The sequence below is a fragment of the Chelonoidis abingdonii genome, chromosome 2, assembly GCF_003597395.2.
Source record: "Chelonoidis abingdonii isolate Lonesome George chromosome 2, CheloAbing_2.0, whole genome shotgun sequence".
Taxonomy (NCBI): Eukaryota; Metazoa; Chordata; order Testudines; family Testudinidae; genus Chelonoidis; species Chelonoidis abingdonii.
Window position 1 is genome coordinate 258,782,545 of NC_133770.1, and position 27,987 is coordinate 258,810,531.

The 27,987-nt window shown below is 44.7% G+C and overlaps 1 protein-coding gene across 3 annotated transcripts in view; it reads left to right on the top strand.

Moving 5' to 3' along the window:
* INTS8 (integrator complex subunit 8) overlaps positions 1-27,987 on the top strand; it is a 73,696-nt gene that overhangs the window by 37,424 nt on the left and 8,285 nt on the right. For all 3 annotated transcript variants that reach the window (XM_032763915.2, XM_032763916.2, XM_032763917.2), the window contains exons 12-21: positions 1,529-1,662; positions 2,789-2,899; positions 5,359-5,560; positions 6,843-6,964; positions 8,153-8,337; positions 10,805-10,838; positions 11,883-11,939; positions 12,029-12,090; positions 14,335-14,453; positions 16,467-16,570. In XM_032763915.2, the coding sequence (XP_032619806.1) occupies positions 1,529-1,662; positions 2,789-2,899; positions 5,359-5,560; positions 6,843-6,964; positions 8,153-8,337; positions 10,805-10,838; positions 11,883-11,939; positions 12,029-12,090; positions 14,335-14,453; positions 16,467-16,570 (1,130 nt within the window). The remainder of the gene's footprint in view (positions 1-1,528; positions 1,663-2,788; positions 2,900-5,358; positions 5,561-6,842; positions 6,965-8,152; positions 8,338-10,804; positions 10,839-11,882; positions 11,940-12,028; positions 12,091-14,334; positions 14,454-16,466; positions 16,571-27,987) is intronic.

Genomic DNA, 27,987 nt, shown 5'->3' on the forward strand with positions numbered 1-27,987 from the left:
TCCATACCCCTAATCATTTTTGTTGCACTTTCCAATTCCAGTATATCTTTTTTGAGATGCAATGACCACCTCTGCACACAATATTCAATATGTGATCATACCAGGATGGATTTATATAGAGGCAATATGATATTTTCTGGCTTATTATCTATCATTTTCTTAATTCCCAATATTCTGCTCTAGAATTGTTAATTGTAGATTTTAGAGCCCAGGAGGACCACAGATTTGTGAAAACTGTTTTGAGCTAAATCTGACTTCTGTATATGGAACTCTGACTTATCTTGCTGAACTAGTTTCTTTTTCTGCAGCAGGACCTACTCTTCTTCACAGTTAATTTTTAAAGGGTATGCTTATACTTAAGGCTAAGATTTTGTCATGGATATTTTTAGTAAAAAAGTCAGGGACAGGTCACGGGCTTCCACTTTATCACCTGTTGACCTGTCTCTGATGTTTTTACTAAAAGTATCCATGACAAAAGGCAAGCCGCTGGACAGCACGGGGCCAGCTGGGAGCTCTGCGGTCCCCCTCCACCTCCGGCTCAGAGCTGCAGGATACCCTGCTAACCACAGTGGCTGGAGGCTGTGGGAGTCCTACCATTGCAGGTACCTCGCAGCTCCTGGCTTCCCATGGGAGGAGGCAAGACAGTGCAGCTCCAAACCACGGGCTAAAGTCACTGAGGTCTTTGGAAGTTGTGGATTCCGTGACCTCTGTGACAAAATAGTATCCTTACTTATAGTTAGTTCAGTAGATGTGAATTATGTTGCTATTGATAAGTGGATTTTTGGCTGAGCAAAGCAAGGTCTTGCACTCAACTTGATGGCATTTCTTAGTTACACACTAACTTTTGAATGCTGCATTCAATTCCAAAGTTTTGGGGAATCTTCTGGGCAGCACTGTATTCATTTTTTGGAGGTGGGGGTGTGTGCAAATTAGAAAGCAGAGAAGGGGAAAAAGGAGGACACAGTGCCCCTGGCATCTTGTTTGCAGAGCCAGCAGTTAACGGCCACCTCTGTAGCTGTCTGTCGATCAAGAACTAGTTGAGGGCAGCCATTAACATTTTCCAGCATGACAATACCCATTCTAGGCTCTACCCATATTTCCAATACCATTTAAAAATGCTGACACACATAATGGCTTATCTCTCAGACAGAAAGTGGGGGGGCAGTAGGGTTGGAAGTATGCTGGGAAGTGCTAACAGCCCATGTTATGGAGGGAAGGGTGACTGTAGAACACAGAGTCCTTGGCATGGGTAGGTTGGGTTGCAGGAAATGCCAGAAATACAAGGAGGTGGAAGGTTGACATTCAGGGAGCTTGTTGGGGAGAATGGAGGAGTGCAAGAAGCTCCTGGTGTGGCAGTGTACTTGGTCTACACAAGCAACTAAGTGTGTGATCCTCTAGTGTATTAGGTTTTTGGTTGGTTGGTTGTTGTTTTTTTTTAAATTTTGCTTATTCACCAAAGTACTGTGATGGGTTTCTTATAAATTAAAAAAAAAAAAATTTCTACAAACCTAGCAATCTTCTGTTCTAGCATCAGCAAGTGTCAATATTGGCCAGCTGGAACATCAGCTTATATTATCAGTGGATCCCTGGAGGATTCGCCAGATTTTAATTGAGTTGCATGGCATGACCTCAGAACGCCAATTCTGGACAATTTCTAGCAAGGTAAATTATTTCTCGTGTAGCTGAGTATGTGCAGTAGAACCTCAAAGTTACGAGCACCTGAGTTACAAACTGACCAGTCAACCACACGTCTCCATGTGGAACCGGAAGTACACAGTCAGGCAGCAGCAGAGACTGGGGAGGTAGGGAGAGGGGAAAGCAAGTACTGTACTGTGTTAAACATAAACTACTTCAAAAAAAACAGCATTTTTTTTCTGTCGTAAAGTTTCAAAGCTGTATAAAGTCAATATTCAGCTGTAGACTTTTGAAAGAATAACCATTACATTTTGTTCAGAGTTACGAACATCATCCATTCCTGAGGTGGTTGTAACTCTGAGGTTCTACTGTAGTTGCATACAGTAAACTTTCATTGTGGGAATGTGATGTAGTAATTGGAGAAGGGATTGACTATTTAGACTCCTAGATTCTGTTCTTTTTTTCTTCTATTCTGACCTTCTGACACACCTGAAATAACTTGCTAACTTCTTCTGTTTCTTTCCCCGTCTATATAATGGAGATGATGATACAGCTAAGAATTCTATATTTTCTGTTAAAAGTTATAGAAGTGTAAAGTATTATTGCACAGTTTTTTCTCTGGTATGCTTATGTTGCTTCCTTGAATTAGATAGAAATTATTTTTAAATATGTAACTGTCTGTAATACAGTCTCTGGTTCTCTTAAGTCTCTCTTTTTATTTTGAAATCCATACCTAAAAAATGTTACCATTCTGCTCTTTTTTGACTTAAATTACTGTAACGTACTATTAATTGGCAAAAAAGCTGTCTTGCATTTTGAGTAAAGACTCTTTTTTCTTTTTGACTATTTAAATATTCAAAGCATCAACAAAATAGGATACAGAGGGATTTATGTATCTTGTCATGTGGAGCAACTAGTGTGTTTTTATTTGCATATGAACCCTGTGTAAACTTAATTTGAAGAGGTTTTTTTAACTGTAATATTCACATCCAGTTAATAAGAATTTTAAATGTATATGTTGAAGAGTTGGAAACGACATGTGAGAGACTGCTCTTTGAGTATTTCACTAAATCTGGTCACTAATGTTAAACCACTGTAAAAACAGTTCAAAAAATCTGTTCCTGTTCAAATATTTTATATATTTGTCTCTTAGTGGGAAGTACCAAATGTTTATGGCAGTGTTATCCTTGGAATTAAAGACAACTTGACTAGAGATTTGGTCTACATCCTGATGGCAAAGGGGTTACACTGCAGTGCAATTAAGGTGAGCAAACTATATATAAATATTTATAAAAATAGTTCATGGTTTTGGTGTTTAATAATACAGATCATTCTCCCATAAAAAATATCCTGTTTTTCAATAAGACTTGACTGTGTTCTGCCGTTCTTTAGTTACTTATGAAAAACTGCTGTGCAGTAGGAATAACCTAGTACATACTGATAAAAGCAGATGTATTCTTGCTGTAATAAGAACATGAACTAAATGAGGTATATTCTTTTGTAACATACAAGTGAAAGCATAGAGTTGGGTTTGAAGTACAGAACATGAGTCGAGATCTAGGTTTATAGCAGGGCTGTTAAGACGAGCTTTGTGTTTAAAACTTGGCTGTTCTAAGTGCTCTAAAATCCATATGAGTAAACATATTGCCTTAAAATGTGGTGTGCCTCCTGGGGGCACTGGCTATTGTTGCTGATCCAGATCTGAGGCCTCTTGACCAACGAGTTTGTTCCCAAGATACAGCCCCTAGAGAAAAAACAGCTTTTCTTTAAAGTCGACACATCTTGGCAATGTTTTTTGCTCACAGATAGAAATTAGAGCAGGACTCAGATCATCGAATGCCCAAAGGTTACCCTGACAGAGTTCATGTTACCTGTCAACCCTTTGGGGGAAATCAGATTAAAATGTTTGAAAAAGTTTGCTTCTCCAGTAATGCACGCTGAAGTTCACATGCCAAAGGCTTTACACTGAGCAAGCGTGCAGAGAGAAGCTATCTATTTAGAAAACTACTTATACATCACAGTGTCTGGGTTGCTCTGAGGGTATGCTACAGTCATCAAGTCTGAGCACCACATGAGGCTCTGAGTACAGCTCCAAACCAGGGCAGAAATCTGAACTAAAAATAGTGCGCACTTTTTTCCAAACTGCCTCTGTCAGAGGGTGGGGAGTGGGAGGGCTTGGGGAAATGTAATCTGACTACAACAGAATATTCAGAAGGTGCTGAAACTATTTTCTTAAACCTACAAAGGAAGCAAAGGGAGTGGGAGGGTGGTTGAAGTTGGAGAGTAGGTGGGAATGGGGATTGTTTATCTCAGAGGTCTGACCCTTCTCTCTACCCCCACATGTGATCTGGGGATCCCTGCCCACACATGCACACCAGGATCTGATATTTCCAGGTTTTCAGAAGCTTGAATTTTTCTAAATTCAGTATTCTGGAAGGATGTAGCTATCTCTGGGCAACCCTGATACTGTGTTAATAAAGGTTGGGTTTTTTGACATTTAATCTATTTACAACTCTGCAACAAACTTCCTATAGCAGGGTGGGCAAACTACAGCCCATGGGCTGTGTCCAGCCCCTCAGATGTTTTAATCCGGCCCCTGGGAGTGGGGTTGGCGGCTTGCCCCGCTCCACCTGCCTGGTGGGGTCGGCTTGCTCCACTCTGCCTGCCCGGTGCTCCCATGTGTTCATGAGGGCACGCATGTTACTGCGGCGGCACAACCCAAATGCGCCTCACATGCCTGCTACTTGTTGGCTTAGGTTACTCTGCTGTTTTAGTAGTGTTAATTTTCCATTCTTGCGGATAAAATAAAGAGTAGTTGGCCAGGGAGTGCCAGCTGCATTGTTCACGTTAATCAAAGAGGGCATGGAAAGGGGGTAAGTTTGGTTTAATTATCATAATACATTGTTAGGATGATATATTTATAATAGGAAGGTTTTATGTTTATTTCCACTAAAAATGATCTTTATTTAATAAAATGTATTTGAATATCTCTGAATTGTTAATTTCGTGAGCATTCATGGCCTGCCATGCAATTTCCATACCCAGATGTGGCCTCAGGCCAAAAAGTTTGCCCACCCTTGTCCTATAGTCTGTGCTTATCACTTCACATCTCTGTGCCTTAGTTCCTCACCAATAAAATGGGTATATACTGAACTTGCTGAAGAGTTGTAGGGCTAAATTCATTAAGGTGGAGTTTTTGCTTAGGACACATTAATGATTAATACACTAACTTATCTGAATTTGGAAAAGACTTCCTGCAACTACCTAACACTTTTGAATGAATATTCAGCATGTGAAAACCTGTTTCTTTGCCTCTCAGTTCCTGGTTAATGAACTATACATAAGATGGAACTATAACCATTTTATAACTAGAAAACTCCAGAATGTGTGTTGTCTTGTGACTTTTCCTTTTATAGTATGTTTTATTTCTGAACCTTTTTATTTTGCTTGAAGAATTTGGGATTCTAGAACTCCTGCATCTTTCAGGATTTGATAACATTTACTGTGGTATATTGGCTCAATCTGAAATTTACTCACATTATTCAAAGATTAGGGCTTAATCCTGAAAGGTAGCAAGAACCCACAACTCCCATTACATAGATGCCAAGGCTTGAAGTAATCCAGAATGGGTTAAAACAGTATTCCAACACTTTTTTTTTCTTACTATTGTAATTCAACCAAAGTAGTGGTGTCGCTTTCACACATGCTATGCTTTAATTACAGGATTTTGTTCATGCAAAGCAGCTTTTTGCTGCTTGCCTGGAGCTTGTGACGGAGTTTTCTCCAAAGCTGCGCCAGGTCATGCTGAATGAGATGCTGCTCTTAGATATTTACACTCACGAAGCAGGAGCAGGGGCTTCTGGAGAACGTCCTCCTCCTGATTTGATCAGCAGAGTCCGAGGATATTTGGAAATGAGGGTACCTGGTAAGAATGTAGCTGACCTCTTAGGAAAGATACAGTAAAATGCAAAGGTGATAACAGATTTGCAAAAGCGAGAAAATTCAGGGTTCTATGACTTTCAGTACTTAGGTTATAACCAAGAACAATAATAAAAAGTAGTAAAGTATTAAATATATTTTAGTTGTCTTAGTGAGTTTTAGCATCTTGAAGTGATCTAGCTGTCCATGGTTGTACTTTTGCTAATTTCTTTTAAATAGAGCTGGGCAAATAACTGGTTTTGTTCTCTGGCATCTTAGGGGAAAAAATTGATTTGACCCAAACTGAAACTGATATTTTTTTGCATGCTGTATGTGTTTGGAGCCATTTTGGTCCCAGGATATTAGAGACACAAGGTGAGTGAGGCAGTAGCTAGTGAGAGAGACAAGCTTTTGAGCTTACACAGTTCTTTATCAGGTGACCTGTGTAAGCTCAGAAGCTTGTCTCCCCCACCAACAGAAGTTGGTCCAATAAAAGATATTACCTCACCCACCTTATCTCACTGAAATCATTTGGAATTTTTAGCAAGTTAAAAAAACACATTGTTTTGGATTGAATAAGTCTTTGTTTCCAGACATTTTAATCTGACATTTGAATCTCTACTCTGAAGCAAGAGTTTGAATCCCGGCCTCTCCCCTCCCAGCTGAGTGCTATAACCGCTGGCTATAGGGGATTCTGGGGTGGATCTCCTAGTCCCTCCTGTTGAAGATGTTCTGCTTCATGTAAATAATTAAACACTGGATCAGGGATTTGGATGAGGGAGAATCAAGTTCCAAGAGAGTGCCCTAATGACCAGGCTGGAGAGTCATATTCATTCTCTCTCTCTGTCTGTGTCTCTCTCACACATACATGATTATTCATTGGTATTTTAACAAATACCATTTTGGAAGCTGGTTACTGCAACTTCTGTCTACAGTCTTCTAAATGCTATGTCCTGCTTTTCATAAGCATGGTACTCCTACAGCTACGAGATAAGTTAATGGAAGCTGCTGATGCTCATCTCCTCTAAAAATTAGGCCCCCTCTCTATCCATCTACCATGTTTGCTACTATAAAATATAAAAAGCTGAAATGCTTTAATTGTGAAGATATATGTTTGGTACAGTATAGGCCTAACCACACAACTCCTGGTCTTAATTGAAATTATTTCTAGATCTTCCCAGCTGTTTGTCATGTTTATAAATGATAGTGTTTCATGGGGGAAAAAATTGATGACCTAATATTAGTTGATGAGCTCAACATTTTTTTTTTTTTTAATAAATCTCTTCTAGATATTCCGCTTCGACAAGTTGTAGCAGAGGAATGTGTTGCCTTCATGTTAAACTGGCGGGAGAATGAATACTTAACTATGCAAGTTCCTTTACTTCTGGTTCAGACTAATCCATATGTGAAGGTAATGGATGTTCAGACGGAAAGGGGCAAGATGCCATACTATGCCTCTTTTTTTTTCTTTCTTCTCCTCCCCCCCCTCCCGGACCTGCTCCGGCTCGACTATTAAGCCCCCCCCCCCCCCCCCCCCCCCCTCAGGTTCTAGTACTTCTGAAAGCATGTGTCATTCTTCATTGTTTCTGTCAAGTTTAATTCTACCTTCAGTAATGAGTGGGAAGAGGTCTTCCAACGAACCAGATATTGTGTAGCAAAACTAAGCACTGTTGGTTGAAATTCAGTAATATCTAGAAATAAGGTTGATTTTTGTCTCTGGATTCTGTCTGTGCTACAAGGGTAACTGAGACAGGAGATGAGGCTTATACCACCTTTGTCAATTGACCTGACAGCAATCTGGTTTCATCAGTATCTAGCACAGGAGGGACATAAACAGTGATGAGTAACCTACCTATACCGAATATTGAAACAATGCTGTGAATGGGTCCCCTGCCTCATTTGTATTAGAAACATGAATTATTTCAGTAGGAGATTTAGATGGGAAAAGGATTAAAGATTGGGCTGTACGTGTATTGTGTTCATAGAGCTCTTCATTTTTCCTAATAAACTTCAATGGTTTGCAGTTTCCAACTCATTACTGACTGTATGTTAAATATTATGGTGGCATTCAAACACCTATTATTTTGAAGTTCTACTTTTCAAAAATATTTGGATTTTTTTGTCGCAATATTATGATTACATAGCAGATTATTACCTTAAAGCAAAATACGCAAACATTGTTTTTAGTGGTGAAAATTCTGCTGATCCATTCAGCCTGCTTTGCAGTTACTGTTGATATTTTTAAACTTTTTTATATTCATATTTTACTTGCTAGAATGTATAGATAATGCAGCCCTTAGTTTTGCAGTGTGACCTGAATTCTAATTAGATCAAGAATGGAGCTTTGTTTTCTTGGACCTGTTGTGGTTTCCCTAGGCTGCATCTTTATATTAAAAATAAAGATGTCTGCAGTTTGCTCCCTTTTATGAAAAATAGTTGCAGGCCTCAAGCTCCTGGTTAGATGACTTGTGTCACAAAGAGTAGTCATCCCTGCTAGTGTGGTATGAAATAGCCTATTTAGACCAATAATCCCTTTTATCCTTTGTAAGTATGCAAAGAAGCTCTAGCCACTGTATTTTTGCTGTTTTGTTTTACTTAGTTGGGGCAGCTTTTGGCTGCCACATGCAAAGAACTTCCAGGCCCCAAAGAAAGTAGGCGGACAGCTAAAGACCTTTGGGAAGTCGTTGTGCAGATCTGCAGTGTATCCAACCAGCACAAGCGAGGGAGTGATGGCAGAGTGAGTTTAATAAAACAGAGAGAGTCTACATTAGGCATTATGTACAGGTATGTGTCCATGAAATATTTAATAAAATCAGTCTTTGAATTCTAAATTTGGCCTTGTCTTCATTCAGGAATTACCCTGTTTCAGCAATCAGTGGCCAGCAACTGGCATAGCTACAACAGGCTGGGCATTTTTACCAAAGAGCATTCAGTGCAAATCCCACTTGCTCTTCTCTACCCTTAGCGGTCGGCGTCAGCATTGATACAGTGACACTGATTGTTAAATCAAGGCTATTCTCAAAAGTGGACAAGGCCTTTGAATACTTAATGTGAAATCCTGACTCCACTGAAGTCAATGAAAAGAATTCCTAATGACTTCATTGGGCCCAAGATTTCACCTTTTAATATGTAAGCCTCTGCTAATTTTATTTGATTAACCCAGAGGCACCCACACTGTGTCCAACTGAGAGCCATTTGCAGCTTGTCTATAGCCAATGTTGTCTCCAGGCCTCTGCCAAGGTTACAGTGATGTTACATGCCGGATCTCTTGTCTTCACAGGCCAGCACTCTGTACTAAATCTTTCGCGGGGCTTTGTTTAAGAATAAAACTTTATGGGACGTACTTTAGCCATCCTTGTGCTGATCTGGTTAATATGCATCTAAAACCAAGCTGCTTTGTCTTTCAGTACTATGTGATTGGCTGGAGGAGAGGGTATAGAGGCTTGCTTTTTATGTTCTTATGATTACATATTTTCTGAAGCAAAAGGGAGCCAAGGCCTAGGTGTACACTGAAATACTGAACCTGTTACGACTCCTCTAGATCAAACAATAAAAGGTGATAGCCTTGTCTTGATAGGAAAACTGTTTTTAGAATTTGATGGTAAAGGCTCCATCTCTTGCTTGAAATGCGTCATGGTGAGAATTTCCAGGTCCAGCAGTAGTATTACCAGCTGCATACACTGTAGCTGCTTTTATTGTATATCTTTGCTTATTAGTCTTTGGCTCACTGCTTTGATCCCAGCCTGTAGAATTAAGTTTGTGGCCCTGACTACTGTGTATTAAAAGTTTTCTTCATGTGATTGTATATGTCCATTCCACTTCAGGTGTCTGCACACCAGTACACTGGAGCTGGAGAACTTTTTCACGTAGCGGAATTCATCAGGGCAGCGCATGTGCTTTCTGCACACTTGTGCTGCTAGTCGATGGTATAACAGGCAAAGCTGCCCTGACCCTCAGTTCCTTCTCATTCCCCTTGGTCAGTAGTTGTCACACACGTGAGCTCTTCTTACTCCTTCCCTTTCTCTTTAGATCCCCTCTAAAGAAATAATTTCTTGAGAAAAATTCTTTAGTTTAATTAAAATAATTAGTTTGTAGTGATACTCATTTTAAGCTTCCTTTATACTCCCCCTCACGCACCCACCCACCCTTTAGCTTCAGCTTGGTCCCCAAAGTCCCCAGCTTTCAATAAGTCCCCAGCTTATTACCATTCAGTAATAAGTCCATGCCAGTTAGCAATCCCCACTGCAGCTTCTTAAAGTATTTAGGAGAGGGTCACATTAGGTACAACTGCCCTATCTGAAAAACTGAAAAGTTGAAAAATTGGAGAGAGTTCAGAGCAGCCATTAGTGATTATAATTATAGACTTAAGCTAAATAGATTGAGTGCCTTAACAGTGAGAAGGCTAATGGGTGACTTGATTACAATCGGAAGTACCTACGTGGGCAACAGATATTTTATAGTGGATTCTTCAGTCTAGCTGACAAAGGTATAACATGATCCAGTGGCTGGAAGTTGAAGCTGACAAATTCAGACTGGAAATAAGATGTAAATTTATAGCAATGATTAACCTTTAAAGATTAACCTTTAAAACAATTTACCAAAAGTTGTGGCTTCTTCATCACTCAACAGTTTTTAAATCAAGATTGGGTGTTTTCCTAAAAGATGTGCTCTAGGAATTATTTATGGGAAATTCTATGGCTAGGGTGACCATAAGTCCAGTTTTGGCTGGGACAGTCTTTTAAAGGTCTGTCCTGCCATCCTGCATTTGTCCTGTTTGCTCCTGCCAACTTGAGCTGTGTGCGCTAGGGAGCTTTAATGCACAGCAGTGGGGTCCACATAGGAAGTTAGTGTGTGGTACACTATGTGCTGTAGATTTACACTCCAGCTTGCTGTGCACTATTTCATCTATAGAGTAAACAATCCGCAAGGCTTCTTCGTGGTCCCATTATATTAAGCAATGGACTATGCTAAAATAAAAGCAAAGGACAAATTAATTTTAAAAATATTATTCTTGGTGTAACACTTAAAATGGAACAGTCCAGCATCAGTAATGGAATAAATGAAGAACAATGATGAGCATTCCTCCTTAATGCTCCCTATGTATATGCAAAACTGAAATTAAGAATATTCTAGTAGGTCAACAGTCTGTTTTGCTTGACCACCACTGTATTATTTCTGATGACCAAATGTTTCTATGCACTTTCAATTTTGTTTGATACCTTACACATGTAACATGTATCTCTTATTTTAGGAATGAATTACTCTCTTTTATCAAAAAGTTACGGGTAAGTTTTATGTTGCAGACTTTAACATCTATTGCTTTATTTCCCTTGGTATAATATTTCATGGATCGTGTTGCCTATTACTTCAGAAAATGTTGAGTATTATGTAAATATTATTTTTTGTATGGCAGATGATGTAATTGGGAATTTGTCTAACCATACAAACAAGGGTTTGCCGAATAGCTTGCTTAAAATTCCACTAGCTTCTGATAGCAGAGATCTTATTAAGCTAACAATCATAGAATGAGGTAGATAAACTTTAATAGACAATAACCATAAAACCAACATTCACCTAAAGATGACATCGCTGACTTTGTTTACAATTAAGAATTCAGATGAAATTTTTTTTCTTTTCTGTTCAAACTGACTCCTTCTCTATTACCTTAAAGTCTAATGTGGACTGTATTTTATTCACCCTAATCTAAACGCTTCCATAGGGGCAGGCAGACAGCTGCTGTTTTGGATCACAGGAAACATATGCGCAAGTCAGAAAGTAATGTGTGTTGTGTTGTTTTTTTTTTGTTTTTTTTTATTATTTGTAGAGTATTATAGTACCCATTGCACTTTAGAACCAGGGGGGAATAAATATGCACAGTGGCCTAAAATAAGCACCACTTATTTAACTTCATTTCTGAGTAGTTTATTAAGGGACTGTCTTTTAGGGCTTGTCTACACAGGGAGCTATTCCTGATTGTGCTATTCCTATTCCTCCGTGTGCTGGATGCCCTATTAGTTTAATTCGTTTTGGAAACGGATTAAGCTAATTGAGAATAAGGCACTCTTGTTCTGGAATAAGATTATCCACACATGGAGCTAATCAGGAATAGTTAATCTGATTTAAATTCACATTATTTCTTATCCTAGATTAATCTCCATGGGTAAAAATAGGCGTATAAAGACTTAAAAGTCCTTGTAAACCCCTTAAAGGATACACCTGCCCTGGAAGAAATAACACTGATATGTATTGGCTGTCCCTGATGATGAGGAGAGAGAGAAAATGGGCTATTGTGTAATCTCGTTGTTTTTTTTCTTCTTCTTCCGTCATAGGAACCACTGGTTTTGACTACAATATTATCCCTGTTTGTTAAGCTTCATAATGTTCGGGTCAGTACAGTGTCATCATTATCCTTCCTTTTATTTTGAATTGCATATTTGCTTCTATAACTCCTATTTTAATGTCTTTCTCCTCTTAGGAAGACATTGTGAATGATATTGCAGCAGAGCATATTTCTATTTGGCCATCAACTATTCCCAAGTAAGATACCTACTAATATAAAATACTGTTTTCTAATTATTCATGTGTATAGTGTATCTAGTTCCAGCTATAATGTTACCTGGTTTTCTATTAGAAGGCATAGTTGCATTCATTCAAGTGGGATTTTGATGTAGCCTTACAATGGATCTTTGCTCACAGATATGGATGCCCCTGATAGAGGAGCAAGTACAAATGTGGTTTTTCATTAGTTACCTTATTACTACTTGTTGTTTAGTAGCTCTAGAAGTTAGTGTTATGAAGTGTTAATTTTTCCAAAAAGTTAACAGTAGCAAAGGGTGTGTGCGCTTATGTATGTAATGTTATCTCTTGAAAACAAACATGGAGTTTGATGCATTTAACTTTGTTTTATTACCTCAGACACCTTATCTACACTAGACTATATCTGCAGTACCAAAAAGGTGTATGTTTTTACGGCATAAATAACTAACAGCACGTCCCCACCCCAAATCCTGTGGTAAAAACATATCTCATCTTGGAAGAGGAAAAAAGGCTAGCTTATTTCCCTTCCTCGCCCCGCCCCTCCACCCGCCCATTACAATTTCCCAGTGTAGCTCCATCAGTGGGAGCACTTGAGTATACACATCACTGTCAACCACATATTATGTAGATCTGCTCTGAGCCAGATTAGGTATTTATTATTATTTGTATTCTAGTAGCACTTGAAAGGCCCCAGTTGGGGATCGGGGCTCCTATTGTGCTGGGTGTGCACAACAGTCCCTGCCATAAAAGAACTTACAGTATTAACAATGACTAAGCACACAATGGCTAAACAATGATTAAAACTGTAGCTGGTCTGCACTAGTGCTTCCAGTATTACTGCCACTGAACTAATGCTCCCAGTATTACTACCATCTAGACTCATTCCTAAACCTGTAGCAAATCCGATCTTACCACAGGTGGTAGTTTCCTTTTCCCACTTTTTTGGTGGAAGCTGAACTTTGCTTGGGACTGTTCTGCACTGGCAGGTGAAAAGTGTCAGAGATGGGTGGGTGTGGTGCAGTGATACAAGGTATGTCTCCAGATAATACAGGCAGGTTTATTCACTTGGGAAATTTTAAAACGGATTCTTCTCTAAAGTGGTAAATTATTTTTAGGAGATAACTGACAAAGGTGCTGAGACAGCTGAAAAGTCCTGAGGAGAGAACTGAGTAATTTCCTAGATAAGTCTTTAAATCAGTGGTACCTAAAATTTTTACCTTGCATTCCCCCTTACCTCCATCCATGCCCTCCTCCATCCCAGGGCTGGGAGCAGGGCTGCGGCTCTGGGATGGGGGGGACACAGACAAGGGTAATGGAGCCAAGGCTGGGGCCACAGCTGGGGGCAGGTATAGGGCCATGAGCTGGGGTGGAACTTGGTGGCATTCCCTCCCCACCTCCTGTGGGGGCTGGCCTGGGTTCCAGCCCCACAACCCAGAACGTTCCACCACACTCCTCTCAGGGGCATGCCCCACAGCTTGGGGACCTCTGCTTTAAATGAACACCTTTTTAATAGGAGACTAACTCACACCCAAGTGTGCACCAAGGATATATATGATAGGAAAATCATGCAATTTGGCCTCCACCTGAATTACCCCATATTTATAACTGCACAGGTCATAACTTGTCTTTCTAACAAGTTAATGAGTATTGCAGTGCTGTTGGATAGCCAGATCAGAAGATGTTTTTTCCAGTGTTTCCAAAAAGACAACTGTAAAGTGGAAAACTTTTTTTTTTTTTTTTTTTTTTAAATGTGGAGAATCTGTATGTATGTATATTCCACCAGGAGAAACTACTAATGTGCTAAATTCCTGGTATCACTCACTTCTCAATCAGTATTGCATGCCTGCATGCTTTCTACCACTGCAGGTTGCTATTTGGGTGGTTGTTATGCAAATCCTGAAGTGAATCTGGGCCAACACAGGTTTGAAGTTAACTTCTCTGTTCTTGAAAGTGAGACCCCATTGCTTGCAGTTTACTTCAAGGGTACCACTCTTTCCCAAGGTCTTATGGTGTTGTCACTGATACCATTCTAAACTTTATGAAACTGTGATTGATGCATTTGAAAGGTCTCAATACAGGAGATAAAATAGGGTAACAATCTTAATGGTGGTAAATCTTATTGGAGGGAGGGATATCTTTTCTTTTTTTTTTTTTCAAAATGACTTCATTCTTAAAGTAGATCTGAAATGAGCTTGTTTTGTTTCATTATACTGATTGACATTACAAAACTGCCTCTTTCTTTAGCCTTCAGTCAGTGGATTTTGAAGCTGTAGCTGTTACTGTAAAAGAGCTGGTCAGTTATGCATTGACTATAAACTCAAACAACCACTTCTGGTTAATTATTCAGGCAGATATTTATTTTGGTAAGTGAAACCAGTGTGTGTGTGTGTGCGCGCGCGCACTTGTATGCACTGTGCTCTGTCTTAAGAGTTACTTATCCTAGTGTATCTTTTGCATAAGAACAAAAGCTATGTTATATCTTATACTAATCATGTATCAGTAAAAGCTTAAACGGCATAGAGCTTTTAAAAATGGCAGTGGTTTTTGCACTCAAATATGCAAATGGCTTGACAAGGGCAGATCTTGAAGAGCATGCATTGTTAAAGTCAGCGAGATTCCATGTGGTCATGTGAATCATCCTGCAGGATGAGGGCTTTGGGTTCTTTCTCATTATTTTAAAAACTGAAATAAGTAATTGTGACTTCAAATCTTGAGTGCTAAAGGAAAAATTTAAGATGCTAATACTCTAATTTATATACCAATCTGTACAATCAGGTGAATGTTTGTTTGTATTCAGTGATCCAAAAAAAAGTGAAATGTATGTCTTTTTATGAGACCCTTGCTGGAGCAGGGCTCAGAGGTGGTAACTTGCTGCCTAAACTGGAATGTTTTTAAAAATAAGATTCTAATAACCCAGCTCAGCCCTCTCTATGTTGGCAAATCAAATAGTAAGGGAAAACCAGTTAAGCAGTTTAGACATTGTTCCTCAAATTCATTGTAAGGGTCAAGATAGGCAAGACATGATAAATCCTGCTTCCTAACCTGTTGCATTTTGAAGGTGAATTAAATGTTCCTTGTATAGTTTGTGGGTCAGATACCATCCATTTGTGGGTAAAAGCCCACATCGGTGCTAAAAATTTCTGAGAGTTTCCACTTGCAGTGTTTCATTCAAATTTGTTTTGAGAGAACAGTCTCTCAGAATGACAAGGCACCTGTCAGTCCCATGAGTCTGTGGATGTTAAGAGATTCAAACAAATCTGAGTGTACCAGGAGGGGCTTGTATGCAGAGGCAACTGCCTCTGCATTGCTTTCTTGGCTCCCCACTTTAAAATAGCAGCATATGACCTGCATTCTTTTTCCAAAGGTAAGGAAGTTGCTCTTGGTTCTACTAAGAACAGGGGGTGGTACTGATACCAGTAGTACCAGTTAGAGCCATAAAATAGTTGAGTGCCAGCACAGAACCATTCAGATAAGCGTCGAGTTGTGGTGGAGCCAGTGTTCTGAGCAGTGGATGGGAGCATTGTGGGACTGCAGTGGGAAAATCAAATATATTAGTTCAGTGAAATTTGCCATTTCTGTCCAATAGTTGAACTGAATTAGTGTAGGGAGACGTTTACAAGATTTTTTTGAGCTTGTGTACTGGGAACGTCTATGTAATATTAGGAGTACAATGGTATATGAACAAACATTTCAGGTGCTTGCACAGTTACTGGGAATGTCAACATTCTGTAATATGGATAAGATGCCAGAGTTCAAACTCTGCAATCTGATTTCTAGCACCATTTGCTTATTCCTGTCACCCCATATCTGAGCTGCCACTTGACTCTGTTCTTTCCATCCTGGAACTGTAAATCCCCCTTCAGACCACTAACCTTCTATGAAGCCTTGACTGTTGCCTTGAATGTTTGAAATAAAAATCTGCAGCAGCACCTACTAACAGTCTTCAGTCCAGCTGGGCAGTTTGTTGGTGCTCTGATATTACAAATGATGCATGTTGGAAACCCCTGTGTGCGGCAGAGAACTGATTCAGGGTGAGGCAGCAATGTGGCAAATAAATTAACCCCATGGGCCAACAGAGTGGTACAAATTAAACTATTTTTAAAAAGTCCCACTTGCCGTCCCCAACTAATCAGAGTGAAAATGTTTTAAAATATGAAAAATAATTAATTTTAAAATAATAGTTGTCAATGAGCTTTACCGATTAATCTAAGTGTAATAGTGGTTACAGTGTTGCCACCTCTATGGACAAGTATGCATTTATACCTGGATGGTGAGTAATTCTTCAAGCAGAATTAAACTGTAGTGAACTTTAAATTGTTACAAATGTTTACATTTTGATTTTTGAGATTATTCTAACCTTTTCCTCCCTGCTATAGCAACAAATCAGTATTCAGCAGCCCTTCATTATTACCTTCAAGCAGGAGCAGTATGCTCTGATTTCTTTAATAAGATGGTACCGCCTGATGTATACACAGACCAGGTGAGTTATGCTATTAAAATATTTGGCACTGTGGAAATACTCTTTTGGATTTGTAGATATGAGACAACTGTACGCTAATCAGGGGTGGACCTTATCTAACCACATAAGTTAGTATATAGTGTGTGTGAATGTATGGATATTTAGCTATTTTAAATTACATAGACATAATATATTTCCTTCATTGCTTGAAACTCAGTCTGTAGGTTTCTACTGTGCTGATGCACAGGTGGGCGGATGTGTCTTTTTTTTATTCATTTTTTAAGTAACTTGTAGAGATTGAGCATATAATCTATTTATGGAAAGCACACGAACTGATGTTGGATTTATATATACCTGAGTGGAATCCTCAGAATATTTACGCAATTATACATTAGCAAACTAGTAATCAACCATTTACAAAGTTTGTAATTACATTTTTAAATTAACTATAGATCTGTGCATTTCTAAACTACCCCCTTACTGTAAAGGATGAGCACTGGATATGGATTATATAAATAGTGAGATCAGTTTCCTCACCTACTTTAAGTATAACCATAGGCTTCTGTCTTTGAGCACAAAGTCACACTTTCTTTGGGGAATGCTGTGGTGAACAGGGGTGCCTTATAACATTGCCTCAGGGTGATGAGGGTAGGACTATAGCTTGATCTCCTTTGGGAATAATGTTTTATGGTATGTCTACACAGCAATGTGAGTCTGTGCTCAAGCCTAACCCCCCTTGCATCCACACACCGATTGTTAACCTAGAGCTCAAACCTAGGGTCCAAGCCCTATTGTTTTCCTGTGTGCACGCAGTCCCAGCTTGACTCTGGTCCCGGAAGTCCTCTGGATGTATCCCAAAGTTCCTTGGGGCAACTTCATTTAATCCTTTCTATTCCAACAATCTGTGGTGCAGTCTACTGCACTCTATATTACAAACAGAATGGAAGCCTCCCTTTGCAAATGGAACAGCTCAGATCAGCATTAACCCAGTGTCTGCTGAACACCAGTCTGCAAGCATGCTATCAGAGAGCCTGTGGGATGTTCAATGGAGACCAGTGAGAAGATGCTTTTTGCAAAGGAATCTGCTTCCTGGTCTCAAAAGTGCATCCATATGTTTTTGTGCATGCTGTCTTGGTGCCCCTGCACATGCAGCCCCAAGGAGATTATGGGGACAGAGTCAAGTGGAGACTAAGCAGCTGCCTTGCAGAGAATGAGAGTGACAAAGCTCCCAGCTCAGCACAGCCATGTGAGGGATGACCCCCAACACCCAAGCCACTCCCCGTCCCTGCCAGAGAGCCACTTGGTCCCCACTCTGCTCCCTGGGGCTGCATATGCAGGTGTGCCCAAACGCGTGTACTGTGAGAGTGGTAAATGGGAGTCAGCCCCTAAACTTTCTGATAGCCTCCTGGGGATCCTTCATCCCTTCCCTAGGGATGCACTTCACCAAGCTGAGTGGGTGGGTGTGTTTTTCCTCTGAAACCTGTTTGACATAAAACTTCAAAACAGACAGACAAAAATAAAAAAGCAAAGAAACACCTTCATTGAACATAACGTTTTATAAATTAAGAATTGCAAAAGTTTCATTTTAATAGTTTGACTGCCCTGGAGACTGAGTGTCCTGATTATCCTCTGAACAGATGCACATGGTGTGTTCCTGCCAATGTGACTCCATCTAGAGGTGGAAAGCCCAATTCTCAGATTAGATGGTAATTCAGTATAAAGCCTTCTCAAATGGCAGACGTTCTACTGAGCCAGCCATCCCAGGAGCTAATTGTGCAATTTATGTACTATGGGCACTTGAGTCCCATCAGTAGTGCTGTCTCAGGAAACAGGGTGAGCAGTAGAGTTTTCCCACAGTGCAACACATTTGGAGGGCTAGAGTGTGGACACTAAGCTCTCTAGGACAGCGTTACTTTGACCTGAGTCTGTGCACTGCAATGTGGATGCCAGCACCGTAGTTCAAGCATGGGTCAGAAAATCCTTAATCTAGGTCAGTGGTTCTCAAACTGTGGGTTGGGACCGCAAAGTAGGTCACAACCCTGTTTTAGTGGGATTACCGGGTTGGCTTAGACTTGCTGGGACCCAGGGCCAAAGCTGAAGCCCGAGCCCTACCCACCAGTGGTGAGGCTTAAGTTACAGGTCCCCTGCCTGGGGCTGAAACCCTTAGGCTTCAATTTTGGCCTAGCTATCCTATCTCATAGAACTGGAAGGGACTTTGAAAGGTCATTGAGTCCAGCCCCCTGCCTTCACTAAGTACTGATTTTGTCCCAGATCCCTAAATGGCCCCCTCAAGTATTGAACTCACAACTCTGGGTTTAGCAGGCCAATGCTCAAACCACTGAGCTATCCTTCCTCCCCCTCCCCAGCCCGAGTGGTGGGGCTCAGAGTTTTGCTTTGGCCCCTCATCCTGAGCCGTGGGGCTTGGGTGGGCTCAGGCTTCTGACCACCCCCTGGAGTCATACAGTAATTTTTGTTACCAGAAAGCAGTGCAATGAAGTTTTGAGAATCCCTGACCTACCTTTAAAATGCAAGTCCCACTAACCCTAGGCTTAATTGCTGTGTAGACATAGCCTCAGAGCCTTGGCCTCTCAGAGAGTCCCCATGTTTGCCTATTTAAGTCTGGGCTGCCTTAAATTTAGCCTAGCAAATTATTATAGCTTCCATCAGGATATGCTGATCTTAATTGTTATATAAATAAAATTAATCTTTTGTGCCATTCATACTTTTTATTTTCCTAAAGAAAAGTTTGTTCTCACTGATTTTTTTTATAACCATTAAAACATGTCAATTTGCAACCAAATGCAAACTTTACACTAAATTTGGTACTTTTTGCTGATCAGGAGGAGATTTTACTATCTACGCACATTTATTTAACCACTTAGACTTTAGCATACATTTATTGAGATTCTTAATTTTTACTTTTTAATTATGATAGAAAATGGTGAATGACACTTTATTTACTAGATGGGTTTTTTTTACTCTGAATTTTTGTCAGGCTGCATGTATGGAAACTGAAATTCAAATATACAAAAACAGTATTTTAAGATTTTATTTGTTAGTTGAATGAAACTACTTGAAGTGACTGGATACATAAAAGGAAAAAAAGCTTATCAAAATGTATTTTGCATTTAAAACTTAATGATTTAACTGAAATATTAATTTAGTTAAGACTATGATTTTTGGTGTAGACATTTTTAGTACATTTCACAGCAAAGGTGCAGGGGAAAAATAAGTCATGTAACAGTTCAACAAATAAAACAGTTTCTTCTTTGAGTAATGTCCATGTGTGCTCCACTTCAGGTACATATGTCTCTTGAGCCCTTAATAAGAGATTTTCTGTTAGCACTATCTGTTTGTCCCACACATGCACTTTGTACAACTTTATACTATGCTCCAAGGGTATATAGCAGGGGTTGGCAACCTATGGCACGCGTGCCAAAGATGGCATGCGAGCCAACTTTTATTGGCACGCTGGAGCCTGCCGGGACTCCAGCATGCCACTAAAAATTCCTGCCCAGCCTGACCTCCTGTCCTCTGCTCCCCTCTCAGGTGCAGGGAGCAGAAGCATAGCCGTGCGCACGGGATGGCAAATGGCCCCACTCTCCCATCACGGCAAGCCGCGGGGTCCGCACTTCCGGTCCGGAGCACCAGGCCAAGCGCAGCAAGCTGCCAGCCCTTCCCCTGCCTTCTCCCTTCCCCTGGAGCCCTGCCGCCGCGCGCAGCACTCTGTGTGGGTTGGGGCTGTGCACTCCCGCGGGGCAGCGTTTGGCTCCGCGGGAAGGCAGACACGCTTCCCGCTCAACTGGAGCTCTGTAGGCGCCGCGTGCAGCGCTCTGAGGGGCGGAGCTGTGTGCTCCCGCAGAGCAGTGTGTCTTGCTCTGTGTGGAGCCTCATGGTAAGGGGTCCAGGGCTGGGGGGGGTTGGATGAGAGGTGGGGGCAGTCAGGGGACAGGGTGGGTGGTTAGGGGTGGGGGTCTCTGGAGGGGGCACTCGGGGACCAGAGGGGGTTGGATGGGGCGTGGGAGTCCCAGGTTGTCAGGGTGCGGGAGGTGGATAGGGGTCAATGGCAGTCAGGGGAAATGGAGCAGGAGGGTCCCTGGGGGGAAGTAGGGGTGGGCGGTCTCTGGAGGGGGTGGTTTCAGGGACAAGGAGAATGGGGGGGGGACCTAGGTTGGATGAGTGGGAGCTTGGGAGTCCTGTCAGGAGTCAGGGTGTGGAGAGGGTTGGGGCAGGCAGGGATCAGGGGGGTTGGATGGGGCATTGCGAGTTCCTGGAGGTCTGGCTGGGGATGGGGGTGTGGATAAGGGTCGGGACAGTAGGGGGTAGGGTCCAGTCCGGGGACAAGGAACAGGGAGACTTAGATAGGGGGTGGTGTCCTGGTGGGCAGTTGGGGGCAGGGGTTCCAGGAGGGGGTAGTCAGGAGACAAGGAGCAGGGGGGTTGGGAGTTCTCAGGGGGACAGTCACCCAGCCCTCTACCCTGAGCCCTGACCCTCTTTTCCCCCCCCCACTGCCCACACACACCCCAGACCCCTGCCCTGAGCCCTGTACCTCCCTCATACACACCCAGCCCTCTGCTTGACTCCATTTCCCCCCACCCCCCAACAACTCTAGCCCTGACTTTGGCACCCCCACACATACGCACGCTCCCCTCTGCCTTGACATCACCACCACCCCACATACCCAGCTCCCAGCCCTGACTCCAGCCCTCTGGGTCCCAGCCGCCGGCCCCACACGGCCTGCAGCTAGTCTGGGGTTCTTCTTCGAGTGATTGCTCATATCCATTCCAGTTAGGTGTGTGCGCGCCGCGTGCGCGTTCGTCAGAAGACTTTTTACCCTAGCAATGCTCGGCTGGGCGCCCCCTGGAGTAGCACTGCTATGGCACCAGATATATACCCCAGCTGACCCGGCCACCCTTTAGTTCCTTCTTACCGCCCATGTTGGTCGTTGGAACAGTGGAGTGCGGCTTAGCTGACCTCCACCTCCCTAGCTACTCGTAGTTTCTCGTTGTTATTGCGTACATAGTTGTTGTTCTCATAGATAATAGAATTAGTTGTACGTTCTTAGTATAGTTAGCTTGGTACTAGTTAGTGGGGTTCGGGGCGTAGCCCCTTCCCCGCACCCGGTGCCGGTGCTCATGCCCGGCTCACCGGGCTTCAAACCGTGCTCGGCCTGTCACAGGCCGATGCCGACAGGAGACCCACACGACTCCTGTTTGAAGTGCCTTGGAGAATTGCACTTAACAGCTAAGTGCTCTGTTTGCAAGGCTTTCAAGCCGCAAACTAAAAAGGAGCGGGACATCAGACTGAAACAGCTCCTCATGGAGGCGGCCCTGACACCGCCATCTTCAGCACCAAGCTCTGGTCAGTCTGTGAGCAGGAGCGCCCCTACGACACCGGATCGCACCGGTACGCCTAAAGACTCTCAGCACCAGCCGTCACTAGCACCGAAGTTGGCTCCGCATCACTCCCTCTCTCCGAGGTCGAAGAAGGCCAAGACTCCTGCTGCTTTGGCAATGCCCACGCCGCAACCAGAGAGTGTGCCCAGATCGGACCACCCGGTGCCGATACCCGCTGTGGCACCGACTAAATCGGCACCGTTGATTCCGGTCCCACAAGGGCCATCGAGTCCGGCACCTGATAGCTCCCCGGCGCGTACCGCGGTAGAGCTCACCATGCCATCCACGCCAGAGGCGTTTTCGGTGGCGAGAGATTTAATCGCCCTAACGGATTCTGCACTGCCCCTACCCCCGGCACTGCCGGTGCGGGTAATCCAATCTCTGGGCAAGCTGACCCTGACTAGACCACCGTCTGTCAGCTCAGCAGACTGGCACCGCTCAAGATTGCGGTCCTGCAGACGCTCCCAGTCGAGGCAACGCTCCCGCTCTCAACACCGCTCGCAGTCCCGGCACCGTTCTCCTACATGGCACTGGTCGGACTCACGCTCTCCACCTCACTATTCATGGCACCGCTCTAGTTCCCAGCACCGATCCAGGCACCGTACCTCTCGGAGCCGCTCACGCCGTACGGACTTGAGATCCTGGTCGACCTCCCAGCACCGGTCTGGTTGCAGGTCCCAGTCTCAATCACGGTACTGTTCTGAATACCGGCACCAGTCCCCGTTAAAGAGGGGAGCGAGGTCCGTCGGAACCTCAGCCCAAGGTTTCTCTGCTCCTCTATGCCCATCCAGGCAGACATCGGTGTCCTCCCACGCGGACAGCTATTACGACCACGACCAAGATACGGAGGTGCCTACCGGGGTCTTCCAGGAGATCCAGTCTCAGGACGCAGGACCTCAACAGTGGTCCTTTTGGACACTCTGGGCGTACCATCAGGCCCAGGGTGCTCCATTGGCCCAGACCCGCTCTGCTCCCTCAGAGCATCGGGCACCAGAGGCCACCATTAGCCATCCCCCTCCAGCTGGGACAGAGGAGCAGGTGATCCACCCACCAGGCTCCCCGGTACTGCTAGAGCAGGAACTGACCCATGAGCAAGAGGCCATTCAGGACCCTCTCATCCCCGGCGTGTCATCCTCTTCCTCTCCAGATGAGGCAGCGGCAGGGACCTCATCATCAGGTCCCCCGCCGATAGACCTCAGAGCCCATCAGGACCTCCTTAGGAGGGTAGCGCTCAACATCAGTCTCCCAGTAGAGGAAGTCCCAGAGGTCGAGGACCCAGTTGTCAGCATCCTGTCGGCGGATGTCCCCACTAGGGTGGCTCTGCCTTTCATCAAGACCATCCAGGCCACTGCTGACACCTTATGGCAGTCCCCAGCCTCCATTCCCCCTACGGCAAAGGGAGTTGAGAGGAAATACATGGTACCCTCTTGGGGTATGAATACCTATATGTCCATCCTCCTCTCTCCTCATTAGTTGTCCAATCGCTCAATGAAAGGAAACGCCATGGCCAACAGGCACCAGCCCCCAAATCTAAGGAGGCTAGGCGGATGGACCTACTGGACCACAAGGTGTATTCGGCAGGTGCCCTGCAGCTCTGGGTGGCCAATCAGCAGGCTCTCCTGAGCCGTTATAACTACAGCACCTGGGCGGAGGTGGGTTCCTTGAAGAAGGGAAGAAGGTGACTAGAACCTCCCTCCAGGCTTCTCTCAATGCGGCTGACTCAGCAGCCAGAACTCTGGCCTCAGTTATCACCATGAGGCGTATCTCATGGCTCCAGGTCTCTAACCTGCCACTCGAGCTCCAATACGTCATCCAGGACTTACCCTTTGATGGCAAGGGTCTGTTCTCTGTAAAGACTGACCCCAGGTTGCAGAGTTTAAAGGACAACAGGGTCATCATGCGCTCGTTGGGCATGCATATGCCTGTGACCCAATGCAGACCCTTCCGGCCTCAACCCCACCGGTCGTACTTTGTGCCCCGGCACAGACAAGACTTTAACAGAAGGCGCAGATGGAGTGGCCGTAGACGCCAGTCCGGGCCCCAAGGGGGTCAAAACCACGGCCCCCCAAAAGCACCTCCGGGGCCTAAGTCCTACCTTTTTGAAGGTATGTGCGAGGACGGCGTACCAGTTTCAGGACAGGATCCTTCTCCCGCCGCCTCTCCTACTTCCTCCCGGCGTGGTCCCAATTGACCTCAGAGATCTGGGTCCTACGCACAGTGAAACAAGGATACCACCTCCAATTTGTTTCAACCCCACCTTCCTACCCCCCCCAACCCAGTCCCTCTTCAGGGACCTCTCTCACGAGCAAGTCCTCTTACAAGAGGTGCAATCCGTCCTCGCCGCAGGAGCAATAGAGGAGGTACCACCAGGCGAGAAGGGAAAAGGGTTTTACTCCCACTACTTTCTGATCCCCAAGTCCAAGGGAGGCCTCAGGCCTATCCTAGACCTGCGAGGCCTCAACAAGTTTATGGTCAAGTTGAAGTTCTGCATGGTCTCCCTGGGGACTATTATCCCGTCCTTGGATCCTGGAGACTGGTATGCCGCCCTCGACATGAAGGACGCATACTTCCACATCGCCATCTTCCCTCTACACAGGAGGTATCTTTGCTTTGTAGCCAATCACCAGCACTTCCAATTCACTGTCCTCCCCTTGGCCTCTCCACGGCCCCAAGGGTGTTTACAAAGTGTATGGCCGTCGTCGCCACCCACCTCCGTCGGCAGCAGATACATGTATTCCCGTATCTGGATGACTGGCTCATCAAGGGAACAGCATGTAGACATAATCACGGACCTATTCTCACGTTTGGGGCTGCTCCTCAATGCAGAAAAGTCCACTCTGGTCTCCACAAAAAGGCTGGACTACGTAGGGGCAACCCTGGACTCCACTCGAGCCAGGGCTTACCTACCTCAGCCACGTTTCCAGGTGATCACGGCGATCATTCGAGGTCTGCAGATCTCCCCAACCACCTCGGCTCGCACGTGTCTCAGCCTACTGGGCCACATGGCCGCATGTACTTATGTGACCAAATATGCCAGGCTCCGCCTCCGGCTCCTTCAAACGTGGCTCAACTCCAGTGTACCGACCAGGCAGGGATGCCATAGACATGATCGTCACCATTCCCCCGAGCATCCTAGGCTCCCTCAAATGGTGGCTGACCCCCTCCCGGCTGTGTCCAGGGCTGCCGTTCCATCCACCCCAGCTCTCTGCGTCCCTGACGACGGACGCATCGTCTGTCGGCTAGGGTGCTCACCTCAGGCATCTACGCACTCAAGGCCTTTGGTCATCTCAGGAACTGGCCCTGCACATCAATGTCCGGGAGCTGAGAGCAGTCCGCCTTGCTTGCCAGGCGTTCCAACAGCACTTACAAGGCCATTGTGTATCAATATTCACCGACAACACGACAGCCATGTACTATATAAACAGGGCGGGACAAGGTCCTCGACCCTTTGCCACGAGGCCTTACGGCTCTGGGACTTTTGCGTAGCCCACTCTATAAACCTTATAGCATCCTTTCTCCCGGGAGTTCGGAACACTGGCGGATCGCCTCAGCAGATCCTTCCTTTCTCACAAGTGGTTGCTTCGCCCAGACGTTATTCTTTCGGTCTTCCGGAAGTGAGAATTTCCCCGTGTAGACCTCTTCGTGTCCCGTGAGAACAGGAAATGCCAGATGTTCTGTTCATTTCAAGGCCTCTCACAGGGTTCGATAGCGGACGCTTTCCTCATACCATGGACGACTCACCTGCTATACGCCTTTCCACCGTTCCCGCTCATCCACAAGGTCCTGCTGAAAGTACGCAGAGACAGAGCCCGCTTGATCATGATCGCTCCAGCGTGGCCCAGGCAGCACTGGTACACCATGTTGCTAGACATGTCAGTAGCGGACCCTATCCCACTACCTCTACACCTGGACCTGATAACTCAGGACCACAGCAAACTGCATCACCCAGACCTACAGTCCCTCCATCTCACGACATGGCTCCTGAGTGGTTGACCCAGTCTGAGTTGCGTTGATCTACCCTAGTGCAACAAGTACTCCTGGGTAGCAGAAAACCTTCTACTAGAGTAACATATCTAGCCAAGTGGAAGCGTTTCACATGCTGGTGTGCAGAGCGCAACGTTCTTCCCACTGAGATCCCCATCCCCACCATCTTGGACTACCTCTGGTCCCTTAAACAACAGAGCCTAGCGGTATCATCTTTGAGGGTGCACTTGGCAGCCATCTCTACCTTCCACCCAGGGAAGAATGGCCGCTTCGTGTTTTCACATCCTATGGTATCTCGATTCCTCAAGGGTTTGGAGCGCCTGTACCCCCAGGTATGCCACACCACCCCAACCTGGGACCTCAGTCTGGGTCTTACCAGACTTATGTCGGCTCCATTCAAGCCATTAGCAACTTGCTCCCTTCCCTACCTCTCCTGGAAAATCGTTTTCCTTGTAGCCATCACATCGGCAAGACGAGTTTCTGAGCTCTGGGCTCTCATAGCGGACCCCTCCTATACTATCTTCCACAAGGACAAGGTGCAGTTGCGACCACACTTAGCCTTTCTCCCCAAAGTGGTGTCTGCCTTCCATGTTAACCAGGAGATCTTCCTTCCGGTCTTCTTCCCAAGGCCACGTTCATGGTGCAGGGAGCAACAGCTGCACTCTTTAGACGCCCGTAGAGCGCTCGTTTTTTATATCGAGCGGACGAAGCCCTTCCGCAGAACCCTCCAACTCTTCGTCGCGGTGGCAGAGCGTATGAAGGGCCTTCCCGTTTCCTCACAGAGGATTTCATCCTGGGTAACATCGTGCATCCGCACCCATTAGGACTTGGCTCACGTTCCATCGAGCCACCTCACTGCACACTCTACCAGGGCTCAAGCCTCATATACTGCTTTCCTGGCTCACGTGCCCATCCACGAGATATGTCACGCAGCTACCTGGTCCTCGGTGCATACCTTCGCCTCTCACTATGCCCTGGTTCAGCATTCTAGAGATGACGCAGCCTTTGGCTCCTCAGTATTACACTCTGCGACATCTCACTCCGACCCCACCGCCTAGGTAAGGCTTGGGAATCACCTAACTGGAATGGATATGAGCAACACATCTCGAAGAACAACAGTTACAAAGGTGAGTAACCATCTTTTTCAGATTGTAAACTATCAGGCCATCATGGCCAAGTATGACTACATCAATTACAACAAGTTTGCATCCTTTACTGAACATCTTCCACAGGGGCACTTCCGGGCCATAGTTAAAGACTCTCAGTTATTAGCCAGAATCCCTCCCTAGGTGCCCTTGGATGCTACAGACACTGGATGCAACAGCAGTTGTCATGCCCAGGGTGTCATGGTTCCAGTTGTTGGAATTCCCAAGAGAGGTTCAGGATATGGTTAAGGACCTCCCATTTGATGGTCAGAAGCTCTTCTTGGGAACTGTAGACGAGTCCCTGCACACACTATGCCTTGGTCCATGCCGTCAGATCTAATGTGGCACTTGGTTCGGCAGTACTGTCTTCAGTCTTGGACTCAATTCCAAAGTTCCCTCCGCCATGTGAGGATACTAATTGAAAGTCAACTTAAGTGGAGCACCCAGAGGGACACTACTTGAAGAAAAAGATTACTCGTCTTGTGCAGTTAACTCTTGTCCTTCAAGATGTTTGTCCCTGTCGGTGCTCCACTACCAACCCTGCTTCCCTTCTCCTTCGGACTGTTCTTTTTGGTTGTTTGGATAGAGAAGGGACAGGGCAGTTTGCCCATGCAGCCCTGTATAGCCCTCAAAGCACAGTATGAGGTTGCATAGAGCGCATGCACGGGCCAAACAGACACTGCTATCAAGGGCTCAAGAGAGACATGCACACCTGAAGTGGCGCACCTATGGGGGGACACCTCAAAGAACTATAGTTACTGCACAAGGTAAGTAACTTTATTTCACTACATCAACATATACAAGAGTATAGTGGCAGTGCTCTGACCCCATAATGGCAGCTCCTGGCCTGCGGAGGTGGGCCTGGCTCCCTACTTTGCACATCGTGACTGATCACATGGGGTTGCCGTGTCCC